Raw genomic sequence first — 22,389 nt, forward strand, 5'->3', positions numbered from 1 at the left:
TCTCTTTTGTAGGCTCATAGCAAAGCAGTCAAAAAAAGAGAAAATGTTTCAAAGGTGGTTAAGAAAACTCCTAAAACTACCTGAAGGGGAATGTGGCAACCAAACTCGACCGACACGCTCCGTTTCACAAACCTCTCGCCTGTTGGAATCTCCCCATGGGGAGACCTCAACGCCGGAATGGCAAAGTCGTAAAATTACGACCTCGTCTGGCAAAGGAGACACCGGGGTTCTTAGGTCCATAACTTGGTCTTCTCCCTATAACTTCCACATCCCATCTCAAAGCCAGTGGTATCCATTTCCTCTAGTTATCTATTGAGTTATGAGAAATCTGAATGTATGGTCAACGACAAAAAGTTTTCATATGTTCACGCATATAAGCTTGCTTCATATATTCACAGAGATATACTACGCTTATTTTTATAAACGAACGAAATGTAGAAGGAATTTTTTGGTTTATTAATATTTACAAATTTCTGAAATATTTTGAGGAAAATACTCTTAAATTTCTTTTGTGAATGGTGTAATAAATACTCATCTGAACCATTAGAAAAAGCCAATAATTATTTTATCGGATAACGGTAGTGTCATCATACGACTTTGGCTTAACAAAAAATATTCTATTTACGTTGCCTTGCAGTCAATATTTGCATAAAAGTCATCTTAAATACGTATAGTCATGGTAATGCATGTGTGCACCATGAAAGTGCTAGTATCGAATTTCCATTTTAGATCGACTTATAATTTCTTGTAAGATATATTCAATAATCTTAGATTTTTTTCAACGACACGATTGCAAATAGCATACATGATAATTGCTATTCTAGTTTTTAGAAACATTTGTATCAATAATTCACTTAAACGTTTACATCTTTTAGAGAGAAATCATGATAATTACTTTTTTTATTACGTAGTATCATTAAATATTTTATGAGCATGAAACTACTCTTCCTGGTTATTTAGACTTTAAATGCCATTGTTTCTTAGAAAATACATTATTGCCAATAATTAAGTAGGATTTTTTCTCCTATCACGCTCTTCATCAATTCACCAAAATCCCGTCCCTTGCTGTCACTTACGTTTACGCCACGGTTTCGAAACCTACCAGTTACCTGCAAGGTGACATTCAATGTTCCATTCTGTTAATCACATCAACATACTTTCAACTTAATAACTAACCTATACGCTCCATTTTTGCTGGATTTGCGTAGCTCCATTTAAATGCCATTATATCGTATTAATGATTCCACGATTTATGGACATTTATTTCATTTCTCTTGTTACGCAAACTCTTATTTATTCTACTACGCCTTCCATCTTTCTTCTCCACAGTATTCTCCTTCAGCATTTGTCCTCCTCTTATGGCTTTCCCTATCCCTCTTTCATAGCCTCTCTCTTGCCCTCCTTTCAAGGGATCTGTGACCCTATGGTGTGTAATCCCAGTCACAAAGACCGGGACCTCTTTCCACTACAATACCTCATAATCGCATGAATATTCCTCATATATTCCGCCTATTCCTATACATATGTATGTATATTGTATACTTCCGCTCTGCGTGATCTTTTCTCAGCAGGACTGAAATATAGTTAACAGAGGAGTGGGGCAGGTCGCACACTGGAAATTTTCATAGGAATAGGAATGTGAACGTGAACTCTGGTTGGGTATTTAAAAAAAATATAATGGGAGGGCTTTGAAGCAAACAACAATGGCTCCTTTACTGAATGGAAATTTGTTTGAATAAGACTGCTACCAAAAAGATTGCTTGCAATTTCATCTCGCTTGTGCTGGATAATAGTGAGGCTGGAGTCGTTATGCGGATTCTATTTCAGTCTAGGAAATAACTACCACACCCATTATCCCAGTAAACATCCTCGTCATATGTGAAAAATGGAAAAGTCAAAATAAAGCTTTGCGCCGCATTACCTTTAAATCGACATTTTGTAAATGAAACTTTCATATTACTGGTAGAAGACACTCGGGGATCCATTTCAACCTCCTCCCCACTCATCTTAACACGTGGAAATAAATGTAAGATTTCACGGACACGATCATATTTTTCGGACGGCACGATTCTCATTCGTAGGAAGCGAGGATGTGCCTGGCGCCTCCCTCCGCCTTGGCCGCGCACAATGATGGCGAGTAAAGGGAAAAATGGATTGGCTGCGCAAGAGAAGCGTGGGAAACAGTTCTGCGCGAGAATAAAAATAAATTACTGTGGAAGAGAGATGCCAGCAAGATTCCGTCACATGAGCGTAACGGTTTGGGAGAAAACTCGACGACATAATTTAGATTTTCGTTGTTGAGACAGCCTGAGAATCTCCTGCCATGTAACCAAAAACCAGGAATTACTAACAGTCACAATTGAGTCATTTAGGACAGTCGAGAACTTTGCAATTAAGTTATCACGAATTGATAACTAGCATCCGGATAAGTGCATTTATGTACAAAAATGAAATTCACGTTGAAGTTATTAACAATGCAGTGACGTGAAAATATTCCCATGGCATTATGGTCAGATATGCCTCCATGCTTAGTTTTTTGAGTTGGCGCAAAGTATAAAAAGTCTACGTGATATTTATTCCAATATAATACCCGGACTCCATCATACTTTCCCTTCATTACATATAAAATTACTTAGCGATATACACATCACTATTTCTGCAATTTATTGGTCCATGTAATGCATTCGCTGAGGAGGAAATAAACGTAAAATAAGAAGCCATGAAAAGTAAATTATACAAGGTTTACTGCGATTTCTTCTCTATTTACAACCCAAAAACGTATACTTGCGCGGCAAGCGTCACAGGCCCTCGAACCTGATTTAAGTTGCCGACATGGGCGAGACGAAAGGATTTTTTTCTTATCGGTTCAAAGGACCAGAGGTTTGGGATTCTTGATCGTCGGCTGAAAATTTTGCCACCCACGCCACTCGAGAGTGAGCAGTCTTGTCCACCTCCCATCCCACGCCTGCCCTCCCGCACCCCCGTCACTCTCCATCACTCTTCGCCACCCCACTCACCCCCCCTCCCTCGGTTTCCATCTCGCCAAACTGCTCTTCGAACTGTCAGGTTGATCGATTTTAATTAGCGAAGCCTGGCCGCCCGACGCCCGATGGGGTCTTACTCCACACCCTCCTTCCTGCACGGAAAATTCGGGCGAGGGCGGAAAGGGACGTATGTCATGATCACATCGAGTATATATTTGGAGCCCCGTACATGTGGGCGTCACGACTAGGTACGCCCTGATTTCGCCTTACCAGGAGTGAACTCCGATGTCGCATGGTCAATGTTAATGTGAGTTGTTCATGACTTCTACTTGTGTGAGAAAGTAAACGGCATGCACTAAAGGAGTAAATGTTTTTGCTCCAAATTCTTATTTAGATTTCAAGATGGATCGGACGGTACTATCAGAACATTTTGGATATAAATTCTGCTTAGAGTGACTGAGATGTGAATAAACAATGTTGGAAGTTCTCTACTGTGTAAAATACTTTTTTGCTCGCCTCTATTAAATGTTATATCACATTATACTGGAAGAATATACAGTAGAGTAAACGAAGAGGGGGAGTGACTACATGCTAACTTTAAAAAACTTGTTTGAACAATTGAACGAATAGTCTATGAAAAATGCAGTCTACACGAGAAAATAGGTACTAACTCCAATTAAGTAATCTCAACTGCTACTTTTCATTGAATTTAAAAGTATTAAAGGCTTAAACTATTGCAAATAATGGAATATTATTTTTTGAAGTTGATATGTTTTGGTATAATAAGGTGGACTGATTATTGTAATCCATTTTTGGGCCGAAGGATCCCAGTTCCAATTCGAATTGTATCTTTTGGTAACCTCCACGTTAAAGATAAGGAGAAATGATGGCTGAATCAAGGTGATCTACTTTAGCCTCGAAGAACGGAAGGGAGGCGCTAAATTGGTGCAACCTGATATATCAAAGTCAATTTTTATTCTGTATTTAAAAGCCGCAATGTCCGGTGAATGTCAACAGTAAGGAGAGCGCCTAATATTTTATTTCTGGTGTGGAGAGGCAGGCGGCAACTCCGAAACAACCAACACCAATCTTGCCCGGGGACTCTTGTATGTATGTCCCATCCAGTCTTCATCGAACCGCCCGTCACCTTCTGCCCAGCTAGACGTCCCTCCCTTTCGCCTCTCGCTTCCCTTTCGGCACCGCACGACACAGCCCCCCCTGACACCACAGAAGCCTACTCTCCCCTAAAACCACGCGGCCTCTTGCGGCGGAGAAGCATAAGAAAAAAAATGAACGAGGCGATTCCTTATCCCTCAAACAGCCCATACTCTCCCCCTATCCCTCAGGAATAAAGAGTAAAGAAAATAAATCATTGCATCCACTCGATCCTCCCCCTCTCATCACCGAAAGAGAGCCGCAATGCCCACTCCTCTTGGAGGCTTAGGCCCGCTGGGAATGTGCGTATTCGTTCACACGTAAGGTCTTCCCGTCCCAAACTCAGACCTTGGAAAGACTCGCACGCCAAAAACGGGCGCACGGCACTCCGTCCGCTGCGCCTTAAAATCATTCCCCGGATTCCCCTCTCCTCGTTCGTTATCTATCTCACAAGTCCTTCCGATGCACGGATCGAGTTTCAGCGCGGTGCACTTGGTGTTTCGCGGTCGCCACGCCAGGCGCGAAAGTCACTTCTTCTATTTCAAGATTGAGTCCAATTTTTGACTTCGACAACACCACGACGGTTGGCATGGAAATCAGTTCGCTTCAAGAGGGTGAAAGTCACAATTTTCATAAAATATCTTGACGGAGCAACAGGTTAAATGACAGTGAATGAGCGAGAAAGTCACTGCAGTGATCGCTGCCCCACGCATGAAATTGATAGATTTTTTGGAATAACTTATCATGCTCAGGAATAATAGAATTTCTGAAAGTAAAACTACACTATAAAAAGTTACACATAAGATAATTTGAAGCTAGTCACTTACTTTTACACCCTTTTGACTGCTAAAATCCGTGCTCAGGCACTGCACAGCAACATTTATCTGGAATTAAAAGATAAAATAGTATTAGTTTTACCAACCTATTATTGAAAAATCAAGTCCAAAAAATAAATGATACATAAGATAGTGAATATAGGTATTGGAATATAAAGTAAAGACAAAACTTCATTTGTAATTGATATTTCAAATGAAGACAGACACCTACGTTCACTAAAAACAAGGAAGTAGACAGGAATTTGGGAACACTATTTTAACCTAGTGAAACCAATGTCCTTGGGTATTATTTTCAAAATATAAGATATATTATCGCCGCGGTCGATTCATCCAATTACAAACTTATCATTTCAGATTTTGATACTGATACGATTGTCGTAATTCCACACAGACTTAATAACAGGCTCAGAATGAATTTTTTTTCATAGGACGTGTCTGCTCTGGTGAATAACGCGCGAGTTTCTTTCGTCTTACAACGGCCATAAACACCAATTACGGACAGACTAACGCCCATAAATTGGCGAATGCTGTTGGTGTGCCTTTGGGCCTTCCCCATTTCCACCGAGAAGAAGAAAGCAGGGGAGAGTAGATGAAGAGGTTTCTTTAATTCCAACTCCCCCCTCCTCACTCACCCATCACTCCTCCCTCCCCATTCCCTCCGCCCTGACCCGACGACTACTGGCCTCCCAATCCCACCCGACTCGCCCCAATCCCAACCCTACTCCGCCCTCCCCCCCGAGTTAACCTCGCTCCCATGCCCTCCTCGCCCCTCCTTTTCTTTTCCATTATCGGTCCCTTCGTTAAGGTGAGTCCTCCTCGTAACTCTTTCCCTTTCTCTCCTTCCCCCGACCTCTTCGGCCGCCCCTTCTAACCCATCCCTCTCCTCCTCCTACGGATCCAACCCCGTCCCTCGCACCCCCCAAAAAGCCATTCAATCCCTCCTTATCTATCCCACTCGAGGAGTCCACCTTTTGTTCTGTCCATCTTCCGTAACCCGCTTAATACCACACGTTCTCTCCTACTTTCTTCCTGATCGAAGTAATACGCGCTTCGTCGGCGTCCGTTTCCTTCCCCGCACTCTCTCACCTCTCTTTCCCCCCGTTTCCCATCGGACCGACTCGCGGCACGCCGTTGATATCTCGCATCTCTAAATCATTATATTCATCGTCAGTCCAGCCTCCGCCCATCCGCCCTCCCGCACATTTATTGGATTTTACTCGCTCCATTGTGTGAAAGTGCTGCGAGAGGGTAACTTCTTTTGTTTTTCGTCCTCTTCGATTTTCCGGATGACCTTTAGATTAAACTGATCGATTCGGATTCGACCCCTGGGATCAAGCGATTGTGTGGAGGGGAAGGAGAGGAGGGAGATGGAGAGACCGTTTTCTGGCTTTTCCTCGGAGGCGGAGCACGTGCTAAAAAAATGTTTTGATTGCATTCTTGAGCGAATGGTAGATGTTAAAATTTCCTTGAGACACAGAAATGTATATTTACTCTCCCTCTGTATCCGTCAAATGTGCAATCGGTTTTGAAATACCCTGACGTGAGGTATTTTGGAAGGTGAGAGCGTGATGGGAGAATTTCCGTGACTGGAAGGCATCCCCTACGACAAATATGCATGCCTCATCTGTAAGGAAGAGTTCCTAAATGTGTACTTATGAACAGAAGCGTTTTTAAACATTCGGCGAACATCGGATCACCGTCAGCGTCTTATTTGTTCATTTTTGTCAAAAAACTGCATTGATGATACCAGCCAAGCTTTAGTTTAAATGAAGAAGCAATAAATAGAATTTAATTTGTAGCTGAACGAATAAAACCTCCGACTTCAATTCGAACATTTTTCCAAAAAGAGAAATGCACTCTGCCACTTAAAAATTCGGTAACGCAGTTCCCCTTTCCGCCATCTCATTTTCCTTCGTTTAGCATACTTTTAAGATTCCTTCTCTTCACACTAACTTAACTCATCATCTCATTTCATTTAATAACACGCTCCTCCATCTTCTCCTCAGTGCTTCGTTGGCGCCATGGTTTCCTCCGTTCTCATCCTTATCCTCCTCTCACATTAACCCATCTTCATCATAACTGAACCCATATTAATTATTTCCTTATCTCCAATTTGATCGACCTTTCCACTCCCTCACTCAGTTATTGGGTTACCTCCTCCACGATTGGTTTTTAGCTTTATTTTATTCCTTCCTTTACTCGCACACGCACACACATGTACAAATGTATCTTTACAGGCCTGTATACTACGCACACGCACGTTGGTTGTTATTCTTATTATTATTCCTCGCTTTAAGTTTTTCATTTTTCTGCATTTAGCCCTTCAGCTATTCTTTCATTTCCGCTACTTCCAATTCCCGTTCTCATTTTTTCGCTGTTTCTCCTTTATCTCCGATTTTTATCAACCCCTCCCTCACTGCTCTATTTCATATTGTCCACTACAGCGCGCCACTACTCATCCAATCCCTTTATCCTCTTCCCAAACTGAAAACAAAATATTAGGCCGCGGATGGAGACTTACCCTTCCCTCATTTTCTTCATTTGCGCTCTCATTTTTCTTCCTTTTTTTCCCTCTACAACTTAAATGAATACAGGATCTCATTCCGTTTTTCCCGACCTGCACCCCCTCCCACCTCCCTTCCCGTCTGACTTACACCCGCCGGCTCTCCCATTCTCCACCCCCGTCTTACCCTTTTTCAAAAACCCATCAAGGGAACCGACTTCCTCCTGCCCCTCATCCTATTGGGTATCTGCCCACCCTCCCTCCTCCCGTTTCCACCCCCCGCTCTATCGCCACAATCTCAAGACCCCCCCCCTCTCCTCGTCCCCTTCTTCCAACTCACTACTCCTCCGGGAACCTCCACTTCCGACCATCTACCCATCTCTTCGACTCCATCAACTCCCCCAAAAAATATCCTCCCCAACACGTGATCTCCCGCGAATGCTCTACCTCCTACCCCACCACGGCAGATCCCATCATCATCATCTTTCTCGCTCCTTCGCCCTCACTCCGTCTCTCCCCTTCCCTCCCTCCCTCTCATCCTTCGCCCGCAAGACCTCAGTCGAGTGCCCGTCGTCTGTGGGGCGCCCGCTCATTTCGTATTTTACATGCCCTCGCTGGACCTCTTCCTTTCGTTCACCCTCTCCAAAACATTTTTCCTCATTCCTCCACCTTCGAAATAAATTGCACCCATTTAGTTAATTTACTGTTTTTCACAGGTCTAAGATGATTGTAGTAAGCATCCTTTTTTTAATAATTTTTATAAAGTATGGGCGCGAAGCTCGCATTTATGGATAGATTGGTGCGGTGTCTTCTTCAGTGAAACTGGTAAACCTTTGGCGAATTCCGCTCAAAGGATACAGTGCACCACACAAGAAATGTTCCAATCATTCACCTAACAGCTATATTAATGTACCAGCATACTGAAGCCTTTTTTGTTGAATATTATGTAATGTTACCTATTTGAATCGAGTTCCAAAATTAAAGTAATTATGCGTTGGTGCTTCCCCCAGTTAAATACTTGTATGCATATAATCTATATAATGCGGACATACTGCTTTTGTAAATTAGTTCACGGGCGTATGCCTTTATAATCGATGCTAGGTACTCGCATATATTGGAATATTCTAGAACAATACCAACGCTAAAACTTTGCTTTTCATGAATACGTATACAAATATATTTAATGCTCTAAGGGGACTACGAAACAAAATACTCATGAAAATCTCTTTCCTCCTCCCCCTCTCTCACTCCCTTACCTACAACCTCCGACAACATCCTCCCCCAAGACAGTGAACGAACATGGAAGACCGCTTTCTTAGCTTTTGTGTTTGTTCTACGTCTCCAGGGCGCAGAGAAGGGGAACCCGCTTGAACATAAAAACTCACACGCACGCAAGTTAATTTTTTATCCAAAATTTTTTATTATTATTTCGATGGCAAAGGGAGAGAATAGTCATGGAGTGGGGAGTAGGGGATTGTGAGTAATTAGGGGTAGGGAGAGAGAGAACGAGAGAGAGAGAGATAGAGAGAGGCGGCAGGAGACGGGGTGGAAGGAGTGATCTCCGTTCTCGTGTGATAGGGATGTGTGTGCGCCCGCGCGTACTTACGCTGTGCATGTGGAATTGTGTGTGGATGTGTGAGCGTGCATCATCATCGCGAGGTCAAGAGATATTTTTTCCCAAGACCTTCGCTTTTGGAAGCTGCTCTCAGTGGCCTTTTAATTCCCACGGCATTAAAGAGTAAGAGGGGGGGGGAGAGAGAGAGCAGGGAGTGAGAGAGAGATTTGACGAATTTCCCTTTCCTTATTAGTGATGTGGAAGGGAGGCCATTCACGTCGTTTAATACGTGCTGACAGTCTGAAGGCAATGGTTATTGATTGAGGTGGGATACCGCCCCCTGCGTGTGTCAGTAACCTTTGCGCCAAAACACGAAATTGAAGGGTTGGTACTGGACGTTTCCTAAATCAAAACGACGTTTTTCGAAACGCGCGCTATTTTTTTCTCTTCGCTCTCTCCCTGTTGTCAAGATTTATAGAACATATTAAGCAACCATTTAGCTCCCATACATCGTTATAATTGGTTAAAATAAGTTAAAATAAGAAAAATATTTCCCAAAGGAACCTAACAGAAAAATTGATGGATTTGATGGCGTTCTCCGTTTTCCTAAATAGTAGTAAATTGCAGGCTGACGCATGGGTCCTTATTTTCAAACGAAAGTTTTTCAACTTACCTTGGCGCTGCTCTCCATAGGATTCCAGTAGACTGCGATGGCATTGTGGGCTACCTCCTCAATGCACCCGATGAGGCCGACGCTGTTTTTGGTGTCTGCGAAAAGAGAGGACGGGAAGTATGGTATTATATGGAACAATGGATGACAGAATGGGTGCAGCTAACATCATGGGAAACTCTGAGATAAATTTATGCAAATTATGTCCAAGCTTACTCTCATTAATTACATACACTCAACGTACATCGAGCTCGATGCAGACTCACCTCAAAACCAAGTCCATTAGCTGCTTGCAAATAAAGAGAAAGTATTTAATGAGGAACATTTCGGAAGTTGAAACATAACATCAATAAGTAATCACTTCATCAAACCTTTTATAGGTGCCGGAGTACCTTAAGGATGAAATTTCTCTACCTCCCGATTCCTTGTCCCTTCGTCAAAATTTTAAAGAGCAACTTATTATCAACTTTCTTGGCACCTTTATATATATCAGGAGGATGTATTCTCTTAACATGACCAAGCAGGCGGCTAAAACAACTAGCAAATAAAATATATGCTTCCGCAAAGTAGGTAGTTAATAATGAAATTAACTAATAATGCCAAGAAGCAAGCGATTGAATCAAAATCTCTCTGGCGATATCAAGAAAACAAGCCTAAGGCATGGATTTTCACAACTTGATCATGATATTGCATATCAGATGGTTCAGTTTATAGAAAAGTACGTCAACTATTTTGTTTTATATGTTTGATTTTGTTATGAGTTCTTTTACATTTATAATGAGAAATTTATACTTCCGGATTCCAGAATAAATACGGTGAAATCATTGCAATATGAACGGATTATTTTAGAAATCGCTTTCAGAGGGATTTGTGTGACGTCCATTACGCCTCACATATCAAAGAAACATACAAATTAATAAATGTGGTCTGGCGAAAGTGTCGAATAACCATCGTATGAGAATATTTCCGAGTCTGTGAAAACAAATGGCTTCTAAATGTTTGGCTTTTTTTTCTTGGAACACTGAACAACTTCTCTCCAATTCACCCTCTCTCGCAGAGTGCAAGAGGTAGAAGTGGAAATTTTCATCCCGGAGGGAAGAGGTATTCTGGCCACCCACGTGGGCACTTCGAGTAGACAGATGTCCCTTAAACTCACATTTGAAACATCTTTACACACCGCATAGATCTTCCGCGTATTCCTCATCAACAAACCATTTGAATCTTATGGCTGCATTCATTACCTTTACGCATCCGTATACAAGAGTATTCCAGAAGAGCACATTAAAAATAATATATGCATATGCAGGCCCAATATATGAACGGAAAACGGGCAGCAACACTCGATGACTTCTCCTTCCCGCTTCCTATTTTGTTCGATCTCATCTAATCTAAATTTTTCTAAAATTCTCACACCCTTCAGAAAAAAACGAGCAGAAAGATATACAAGTGACCTCTAATCTTATGGAAATTTTGTTTATGGAGAGTGAAAGAAGAAGCAATGGCGAAAAGTAGAGATGCAAAACAATATTTTGGAAGGTAAAGTGAAAAGGGAAAATCATGGGTGTGCATTAATTGGGAAGAGTAACAGTGTGCCATAACCTCTCAGCATTTCAGAAGAGTCTAACTTTAAAAATCTTTTAATAATTAAATTTCTCATGGAAACACATTTCAAAGGGACTTTGATTTATCAACTACATTACAGAATAATTGGCAAACCCTTAAGCACTCTCAATGGCTTGCCAATGGTTTGCTTACGAGAGAGAAAAGAATTTGCGACTGAAATACGGAAAATTTGGTATCCTATGCTGCGTTAGGTCGCACTCATTTCCCTGCCCCTTACACACGCACGTTACTAACCACACACGCATTTTGCCATCAATTATGCTCATTTATTGTCTGATAAAAAGCGAATTTAAATAAACCCAATCATATGCACTGAAAACAATTTCGAACTGTGACTCAAGGAAGTGATAGTGGTTCCACGAGACTTTTTCCTGTTACATCCACGGGACCCAAAATGGAGACGCAGACCTCTGTCCGACAACCTGACAATGCCCATGATGTTATAAAAATGTAGAAAAGCGTCCGCATGTGAAAAACGTGTGAAGATTCCAAGAAATGAATGGTTCATTAAAGGCACAGAGAACGTACCTATTCCAAATTAGTTAAGGGGTTAGGGAATGCTACAGTGAAAGGGAGAGAAGGGTGTCGAGATGGCAGCGGAGGGAAGTGGGGGAGGGGAGAAATGAGTGTAGGGAGGTGGTGGGAGAGGGAAACGTGGGGAGGTGGGAGAGACCGCGGCGGCACGAGAGCGGATGGTGACGGAGAGATTTCGTGTCTAGCGGGCATCATTCGCAGGGTGGCGCGGTGGAGGAGGGAGGCGGGGGGAGGAGGGGGGAATGGTGGCAGAGGGGACTTTTAACATCAGCCGAGGGCTTTCTCGATCCATCAAGATGTTGAGGAGTCATGCGTATCGGCGGGAAATGTATGGTGCTGCGTGGCTGCAATTGCGATGAAATATGAATGAATGCGCGGTGATGGTCGAGGAAAATGTCGGTTGTGGGGAGGGTTTGACTGAAACCGGAGGGGGTGGCGGGAGGTTTATTCGCGATGATAGGCGAGGAGACAGGCGGATCCAAGCGAAAATTAATGTCGTCCTGCTCTCTAGTCACGTGTCGCACCTTCTCTCCCCCCCCCCCACGAGAGATTATTTGGATTTAACGTGTATCCATCCCCGTTCCAAGGTATCGTGAACTCTGAAATAAGAAAGGTATGGCCTGGGAAATTTTCACTTTGCGCATAAAAAACCGTCAATGAATGATTCGAAGAATTAACTCCGAAGGCCCGAAAATTTTCTCCAGCGATGCACAACGAATCTTATCCCCCTTCTTCGGGTTAATCGTTTTGCCAGAATCCATTTAACCGTGCAACATCCTCTACTCATTTTGGCACAACTTTAAGAACGCGAGAAAATGGCAATGCCGAAGAAAAACTCTTTCAACACAACTGAATTTGTTGATTTAGCTGACTTTCTTGCGCTTCCCAGCTAGCTTTGCTCACACGGGGATTCCTCAAAATTCAATATTGAATTTAGTGGTAGATATGAAGGCCGTGGAGATTGTATTACCAAAGTTCGACGAAGGGTGGGATTTAAGAAGCTGGGGCTCCACGAAATCATGTTTAAACCCAACTGGCACCGTGTATTACTCGACCTCAAATCCTCATTTAAGATTAGCGGTGAGAGATGACCGAATTATTGACAGCAAATCGTTGTGTGTAATCTTAAAGGTGGAAATTGCGTGGTCTTTATGCAGTCGGGTGAGTTCTTGGCCCGAGGCTCTCCTAATCAGTCGCACTTTTTAAAAATACCCTTCAATCCTCCAGACACGCCCTGCCACTTATGCGTCTGAACCCTTTTACCGTCGCTCCGGGCGCCACGCCCTCTCCAGGCCCATTACTTTTACGCATCGGCCCATTCCTCATCCCACACCCCCCCCTCCTCGTCTCCTCCCATCTCTTCCCACCCCGACGTGATCTTCCAGGGCTTGACGGCATCCTCCGGCTCCTCCTCCTCGTTCAATTCTGCGTGACCCCTTCTGTTGGAGGGAAGAAAAGGGGGGAGGGACACTGGCCGCCGTTATGGGATATTGAATTTGAATTTTTCCAGAACGCAGTGCTGGGCAGTAATTTCCCTCCCCACCGAAAACGGAAACGCAATATGAGTATATGAAATGTTCTAGGTGAGGAGTGATTACGGGAAGTGACGAGACTAAAGATACGACTACTTTCCTGTCTTCAGTGAAACATTCCCGGCCTAGTGGACGACGCATTTTTTCTGGTTTATTGTACCATGAAAATTATATCAAGATTACAAGTTCAGTTAAACTGAAAATTTTTCCATCCATGTAGGCTTATCAAAATCATGAAGCGCTCTCTTGAAGTCAGAGGCCATAGATTTTTTTTTATTTTTCCATCACGTTCGGATTTTAATTAAGCCCAAGTTTGTTGCCTCTAATGCCGTTATTCTTGAGTTGTTAATACTTGGCAGGTGCAAGCACTCAAGAGTTTTTACTGAGATGCCAAATAACTTCAACTCCGACTAGAGCACGATTCCATATGAACTTTGCACATTAAACGAAGCTGGTGCGTAGGAAGATAACGACTGTTTCCCAACCAACGGAGACTGATAATGAGCGAGGTGGATGAAATTATTAGTTTTAACTTTCGACGAAGACAGAAAAGTCAACGTATTGCCAATTTCCCGAAAAATACACTCGCGTAACGCGTAATGCGACGGGGGAAAGCGACAAATGGCCACATCGGCCGGAAATCGTCCATCGAATGCACCTCAGTGCCGCCCATTCCCACCTCTTTCGGCCCCTGCCTACCCTTTGTCACACGACACCCGACTACGGAGCCAGAAACCCTCGCTCCCCTTTAACAGCGTAAGACTGTTTCATGGAAAATTTGTGTGAACCCTCATTATTTGCTTTCTCCTGCCTTGGGATCGCGTGCTTGGGCGTCCGTGATTCCTCCACGGGTGGCCATCCTGCAGGGGAAACTTCTTCGGCCCCGCCGAGGGGGGTCCCTCTGCCTCGTCCGAGCGGCCGTAAGAAACAGCAGGTGTACCAACCGTACGAGAGAAGGGGCGGGGAAAGAAAGGAAGAAACGACACAACCGAAGGGTTGGAAGGGCGTTTCTGGGGCTCATAAACAACGAAATTGCGACGGGTTGAAGGGAAGAGGACTCCCGGGAAGGGAATTGAGATATTGTCATTTCTCAGTCAGCTGTGTGGCCCAGAGAGGCGTCTGCGTTAGCCGACCGCGAGCCGACAACTACGGCCGTCTGGGCCACGGTCAGAGTGGGCTGGGATCGCCTTAGCAAAACTGATTTGGTTTGCATTTAGTGCAACAAGCAGTGTAAGGGATGGTCTCTCACTGTTAATTCAACAAGTCAAGGGAGTGGAGGGAAAGGACGTCGTTTAGAAAAAAGTGCCCTCATGCGGATGGTATCCCTCCACTATTCCAGCTCGTCTCTCCCTAATGGCCACCTGAGGATATTAATGGAGTAATTTAAACCCTCATGAGCTGATGGATGCAAATGGACGTCCTTCTCGCTGCCATCTTCCCTCTTTGCCGGTCCGACGGGAGGAAATAGAAATCAAAAGGCAGGCGTCGTCTCGGTGCACGATGATTTGCATCGTTAACAAGTACGCGTTGCTCACGATGGAGACGGCAGTTAAGGGAAAAGAAGTGGCTCATTCCAAGAGGTATCAAAATATTGGCGTACGGCGAATGTGGAGAAAAAGGATTCGGGAGAGTTATGCCCGTTGTCTGCCGTATATATCACCCGGCAATGCTTGGAGATTCGCAAATAAGGAGCCTAATTGCTATCTTCAACCTCCCTTTCGCATTAGCTACATTACTAGCGGTGGGAATGCTGTAACAAACTCATTCATGGCTTTCGGTTGAATTAGCCTTTCTCGGACGCGCTTTGGGATACACTTGTAAGCGCTTTTCTCACGCAGAGTTTGTTATATGGACTTGGAGCATACATTTCGGAAGAGAGATTAACGCACCTATATCATTTCCCACATCAATAATTAAGATTTGGTAATCGAATATAAATATAATTCTTTAATTAATTATGAAGGCATGATATAGCCTTTCCTCAGTAAAAAGTATCTTAAAGCATACGCTCGTATCCGATGAGGATTTCTCAAGTCAGTGAGGATATATAAAGGAATCACGCCCTCGTTACAATAGAAATAACAAATGCCGATGAAGTTAAAAATTTCAAGGTAAGTTACAAAGCAGATATTTGTAAATAGCGTCTAATAAGAAATATTGATAGAAATGACGTCCTTGAACATGTTACCAGAGGATATTAATTAGACATAGGTTCCTTAGTTCATTCAGGTAAGGATTTCATAGAGACACGCATGCCAATTTGCCTGCACTTAACAGCGTTTTTCTTCTTCTTTATTTTCACTAAAAACATCTATATGCATTCAAATTATTCATTGCGCTGAATACTATCGTAAATACCAAGATAGTTGATAAAATATGATGCGAGCTGGTATATATCCCCAGTGTCAGGGAAATAATCACTACCTGACGATAAATATACACATTAAAAGTAAGCACTCATACCTATCCACATGAGATTTGTTTTCTGCCATGCATGGACGAGGGAATCTCCTGCTTTAACAGTCATTTAAGCACACTTGGGAACAAGCGTCGGACTATTCTCTGGCTACGAAATTTGCTTCCTTGGATATTTTAGGTTTTAAATGAAAATCTACGTCAGATGAAAAATTGCTACAGAGCTGGGAGGCATTATTTTGACCTCAGAATTACCAACGGCCCGGATTTCTGCTCAACCACATGTGGTTAACCAGATAACCACCGCTTTGCTACTTATAAGTCTTAAAATTTCTCGCGACGTTTACTTCAAACTATAAATCTCTGAAGTGGTGGCCGAAGCATGATTTATATATCTCCCTCCCCCTTTAATCAGAGGGTTGGCACTCTTGCAATCATCCAGCTTCCTCAAGCACCCGTTTACCTCCCACTTTTTGCTACCTCCGGGGACTGGCATTGTAGAGAAGAAGAGGAAAAGAGATAATATAAAAGAAGAGATGCACAAGGCTTGAGGAATGAATCGAGAGAATTATGCGACCCAACGCAATTAGATAAGGTTCCAGGATTTTTTCTACCTTAGTACCATTTGGATCAATTTTCCAAACATTATTCTGCGGTCCAAAGAGAAGCAGGAAAGTAAAAGGGCTCTTCAGCATTTCCGTTGGTCAGTAATAGATCTGATACATTATCCTCTCAAGAGAAGCTCATAAACATCGCAACTGAAGATCAGGGGAATATTAAATGATAAGAAAACATGATTCACGTGTTTACTTTAAGACACTTGAGGGTTAACCATGGAAGGTTTTCGTCGGGAAAGCAATTGAAATCATTCCACCATTGAAGTCTCTATAGGGCTGATTTTAATGATGAAGTACCATTAAAATTACCCATTATGATATTTTTCCAAGTGACGTTCAAGCAATATTTACAATTTCTAATCAGGCAAAAATCCCTTTTTCTAACAAAAATTGCATTAAAACATTAATTTCCCGCAGCTTCTTTTTAATCTCGTTCTATACATGCATGCAATTATATCCAGTGTACAAATTATTACGTGCATATTAAATAGTTGATCCGCAATTTTTTACGAAAATTTCCAAAAAAGTTTGAGTTTATACGATATTTTAAAATTGTTTCATCGAACGCAGCAGCAATTAATCCTCCAGGAAGTCTTTGGCTTTCTGCATTCAATTATGAAAATTCCTCGTCAAGGTGTTCATTATTCCGTATTTAACGCATGAATACGAGAGGTCCATGGATTTGACCCTGAGGCGGAATGGTCCCGTCCGCTCTGTCCCCGCCACTACTCCTTTGCCGATACCCCTCACGTCCCCCACCATGAACCCTCTCTACCATCCACCCCGTTTAACTCCCTTTCCACTCCTACCACGCGCGTTTTACTCCGACACATTTCTTCCCTTGCTCCCGTTCCACGTAATCGCCTCCAATCTAAACCCTTTCCTCAATCCAGCTTCTTCTATTCCCTTTTTATCCCCCCACCCCCCTTTGTCTATGCCCCTCCCCCGGCCTCCTCTCCCTCCCTCATCCACCCTCCCTTCGCTACCCTAATAACCGCAATCACCTCCTCCTCGCTCAATCCCCCCGCGACCCCGGCTCGCCCGCCTCCCGCCGACCACCCTATCCATCTCTCCAACCCCAGTAATTACAACCGATCATTTTGGAGGAGATGAAGATCGAACCTTCTTCTTCTCCCTCCACGTCAATTACATCGACGCTTTTGTGTTTTTTACATCTCCTTTTTCCACGTGTGGCCTTTTTCGATATGCAGCCGCGGTTTAATAGCGATGATTGGAGGTTGCTCGCATGTATGGCGGATATATAGAGAGGTGGGAGTGCGCGCGGGGTGGCGGGTGGTTTGGGAGAGGGAGTGGTTAGAGTGGGGAGGGAATAGAGAAGGGGAATCGCGAGAGAGAGGAGTAGGACGGATTGGAGACGAGGGAATAGGCCGGGGGGGGGGGATTGAGGAAGGATACGTAGTGAGGATGAAAGATTAGGAGGGGGGGACAGGGGGCATAATAGACCTGGGAATGCGCCGTGCGATTTCAAGGCGCCTTTTGCTGTAGCACCGCACTTCCGTAAGTCTTCTTTGGCAATCGGTCCTACGTATACGCCTACATCACATAATGCGAGTCACCACTTGGTTTCATGGGTCTTAGAACACCAGCTTTTAATAACAGAATCGTTGGAAAAGAGGTAACATATGGCACAAAGGGCTTTATATGAAAACCGCTTGGGTGGTTAACCTTGGATATAATGTAATGAGAGTGAATGAAGCATGAGTATTTTGATTCTTTCTAATTGCTCGGGGAAACAATTTCTCATAAGTGTCCGAGTCATCCAAACTTTAAAATCCATCGCGTGGTCTTATTAATTCGATTCATCTGTAGAATTTTCAATGCTGGTACAGCCCATAGGTACCTTAATCAAGAGGTTTGATACACACTTTTGAATTGTTAGGCTTTGGGAAAAGTTTACAGGAGCATTTACTTCTACGAACGTCATCGTTTAAAAAGAATGAGTAGAACGTTTAACTCATTTGTTTGCATTTTCGCTTGTTTTTCTCATTTTTTACCTGGTGACAGATCGGTGACCTTGAAACATGACAACAATCGTATGTTAAAACCTGAAATAATTTTCAAAACAGCTGGACGAGGCAGCAAGAGATTACGGCGGGCGATTCCCGAGAGGGGGCTCCTCCAGATGCCGGTGACAGATTTACAGACACCGTCATGCTTTTCACTGGGAGCGCGTCTTTCACTTCCCTGGCTCTACGCAAACCGTAGCGGACCGCTTACAGTCTCTCGTGAGCACAAAGAACCCATGTGGTCTACTATGAAAATCTAGCGGTGCGTGGATCGTCTTTTTCCGCTTCTACATTTTTAAATTTGATCTCTTTGACGGTCCCTTACTCGCAGTGTGGGGAATTTTTTTCTCTGTCGAGCGTTACGGAATAGGAACACCGTATACAAGGATAGCCAAGCTAAGGAAAGTTACTTTTGTCCTTTTCAATGAGAAGAGTTAGTGTACGAATGACGGTAGCTAACTTACGCTAAATAAATTTAAAAAAATGTCATTCAAGTGACTAAACATAAAATGTTTGGCATTATAGGGAATTTTCTAGTATTCTTAGTGGTTATATTGATCCTAATACTAACGTGCTAACTAAATTATATACATTGGTTTACTTGTTTGGGTCGAGTTTGGAGAGTGGCCAAAACTGCAGTGGCTACTCGTGACTTTCCATCACACTAGCGGACTTAAACGTGGTAGGAATAATAAATCCATTAGATTGGGAAAATCTTGCAACTCGAAATAGAGGCTTTGTTTAATCCATTATTCCTGGTGACACGTTGAAAAATTGTCTTTAAAAACCTACAGGTTCTGTATAACTGTACCTGTATAACCTACCTGCGTATCATGGTATTGAAATTCATTTAGTGAAATTAAATGTAACAATATGAAAACAGCTATTCCAAAATAATCAACTTGAAGTACGATTTTTCGAGTGCTGCCAATAACAAGGATTTAAAGAAAACGTATACAACTAAAATATTTAGGAATAGTTTTGAATATAACTTTTGCTGGAAATCAGTTATAGAGTAACTGACGATTACCTTTTAAACATTTTTAGCACAATGTCATATGCGTCCAAGTTGTCGCTGGGTTTGTAATTGAAGTGCGTAAATAAGTTGGTTTACTGATATGCTTAAATACATGTAATAAACGAAAAATCAAAGTTATTTGTTGCAAGAAGACCACCATTTTCTGTTAATTGAGAAAGCTCTCACATTATTCGAATGAATATTTTTCATTTAGCATATTCAATTTACCATTGATGAATGAAAATATCCAAAATAAAGTACCCATAAATCTTGGGAAGATATAATCGTGGAAAAAATAAAGTGTGCGTCTTATTTGGAAGAATCACGGCAGAGCAGAGGCATTTTTATTAGGACCGTGCAAGCCCCGTGGTGGAGGATAAATCTATGCTTCCAGGAGTCCTTCTCAATGCCGCGCCGTCTCTCTCTTTCTCTCTCCTCTCCGCCCCCCGTCGTCCACTATTCTCTTCAACACTGTGCTCCTTTCACGAGTGAATTATAATTTCAGGTCTCTTGAGCTAATCTTTGAGATTAGTCCTAGAGAACGGACCTCTTCCCCTCCTTTGCTGGCCCAGAAGGTCTACGTTTCGTTATCTCCGGCGTCAAGAAATGAACGCTCGATCCGGAGGAGACTAGGGAAGGTGAGGAGGAGAGAGAGGAGGTGGAGCTCGATGTGAGAAAGGAGGAATGGAAGAAATACGCTGAGGAGAGGAGTACAAAGTCTTCGCCTAGTATGTAACGGGCAGATACTTTGAAAATAAGTGTGTTTCTCAAAATTCGACGTCATAAGAGGAAGATTGAAAGTGTAATAAACAATGTCAGAAGAGTATTTCTTTTCAGTTTCGAACTTGGAGAGGGCCTGGAAAATGTCATGAAAAAGCTAAAGTGGTATTTGCATGGTGAAGATCATATCTATTTATCTCATTAGTTAAATCAATGAGAGCACCGTGAAGGGTTTTGATGCATATGTATACCCATCAGGGTAGATATACGTAAGTCGAAATGCATTGAAATAATTCTCAGTCTTAATTTTGCGCATTAATAGAAAATAATTACAAACTTCGATGAAAAAAATACACTTTAAGTGTTAATTTACGGTATGCGGTAGTTTTTTTTTTTTTTTAAGTTCTGAGTTTCACCAGAATTGTCGTTTGCATGACCATTATCATAATACTGCCATATACTCGTACAATTTGTGCGATTTTATTACTACACCTATATTAAAATGCACTTAATTTTCAGGAAAAATTATTAGCATAATCAAACCAAGTACACCGATTAAACATGCCTGTCCTCGAATCGCAAAAAAATCGTCTGGCTTACCCCCACTGGTAAATTTGCTTGACTTAGTAAAATAATAGAAGAAGAGATAAGCGCACTAGTAGGGTCATATCGACGAAAATATGGACAACATTTGCAGCCGGACATGATACTTTGTGAAACAATAAGCATTAATTGAAAGGACAATGAGAGTATTAGAGGAGTAAAGATGGAAAGAGGGATCTTAAAGGAAGAAACACACCCCGCAGCTCTATGGGAGAGAAATAGGAGGATGAATGTGGGAGTGAGAGAGAAAGAGGACGGAGAGGAAGGAGGAGGGGGGATGCACGGGAGGTTAAATGAGAGGGTAGAGAGGGAGAGGCTAAAGATGGAGGGAGGGAGTAGAGAAAGGAGGAAACGTGAGAGAGGCTAGGTGGGCGGGAGAGAGGCGGGCTCGCGGGCGAGGGGGAGGGAGAGAGGCCCGGCGGTCGGCGTTTAGGCTCGCCCATCGATCACTCGCGACATCTCCCTCTTAAACACGGGATTCGCTTCCAGAGCGCGCGGAGACGCATTCATAAATTCAACGCTTGGACGGTTTTCGCCGCTTGAGCCCACGTCCACGGGAGGGAGAGAACGGTGGGGGTGGGGGCAAAGACGGAGAAGGGAGAGGGCGACGGACGGTGGGGGGAGAGGGGGGGAGAAATAGAGAGAGAGAAGTCGCGTTATAATTGAGTTTCGGGATTGCCCTTAGGAGTGCCCTGTGCTGCTCCCCACCATGCCCTATCATTATTCCCCGCTCGCGCCCACCGTCCCCCCTTCACCTCCCGTCCCATTCCGCAGTCCCCTGCTCCCATCCGCCTCCCGCGACCGAAAGGGGGAAGGGAGTGGAGAGATGGGAGCCTTTTGTGGCTGAATTAATGGAAGATCTCCGGCTGCCTTCAAAATTAGAGGGATTATGCGAGGTGCGTGCCGGTGTGTTCGAGGGTTGAACTACGTGTGTGTATGTATGTGCGTGTGGTTGCGCATGCGGGCGTACTGTTTCGGAGTCGGGGGATCGAAGGGTGAGTGGAGGAGGAGCGGCGGGGTACGATCTAATAAAGGATTGCTTCCGACGCGGAGTGGAGACGCTCCTTTTCCTCTGAGAGTTCCATCCGCCGATGGTGATTTCGTACGCGGCGGCCTGAGCCCGCGGGACGGGGAAGCAGAGCTTCGGGCGGATTTCCCCTGCTCCGCATAACTGTGCCAAAAATGTGTAATGCGATGGTTTGAGAGTGGAACGAAATAAAATGCTTCCTGGCCATGCTTTCTCGGTGGAGAAAATATTACTTAGATAAATTTCGATGGAAAAAATAAAAGTAAAAAAAAAAACGAGCCGAGGGAAATATTTCCTCCTCCGGGGTGTTTTTTCCTCATACCTTCCGTGACCGTTTAGTTTTCAGCAATCCAAGCCTCGTCGGCCACTAGCGCTGGAGTGGACATGCAAATTTCGATATGTCGCAATAAACTACCGGGCCAATCATAAATAACATCGACATCGAAATGTTACCACATATCTCAGGTGAAGGAGAGCATTAATAGCACCATTTCATTCTGTCCAACAACCGCTTAAAAATTTCATCTTTTGTAATTTAGTTTCATAGATAGCCGCGATAGAAATCCCGAG

General features: G+C 43.3%; 1 protein-coding gene across 1 annotated transcript in view; it reads right to left on the reverse strand.

Moving 5' to 3' along the window:
* grh (grainy head) overlaps positions 1-22,389 on the reverse strand; it is a 448,313-nt gene that overhangs the window by 68,253 nt on the left and 357,671 nt on the right. The window contains exons 9-10 of the mRNA XM_071587167.1: positions 9,707-9,801; positions 4,967-5,023 (exon numbers count right to left, since the gene is read on the reverse strand). Coding sequence (XP_071443268.1) covers positions 4,967-5,023; positions 9,707-9,801 — 152 coding nt within the window. The remainder of the gene's footprint in view (positions 1-4,966; positions 5,024-9,706; positions 9,802-22,389) is intronic.

The sequence above is a fragment of the Hetaerina americana genome, unplaced genomic scaffold (assembly GCF_022747635.1).
Source record: "Hetaerina americana unplaced genomic scaffold, ioHetAmer1.1.p SCAF_3, whole genome shotgun sequence".
Taxonomy (NCBI): domain Eukaryota; kingdom Metazoa; phylum Arthropoda; class Insecta; order Odonata; family Calopterygidae; genus Hetaerina; species Hetaerina americana.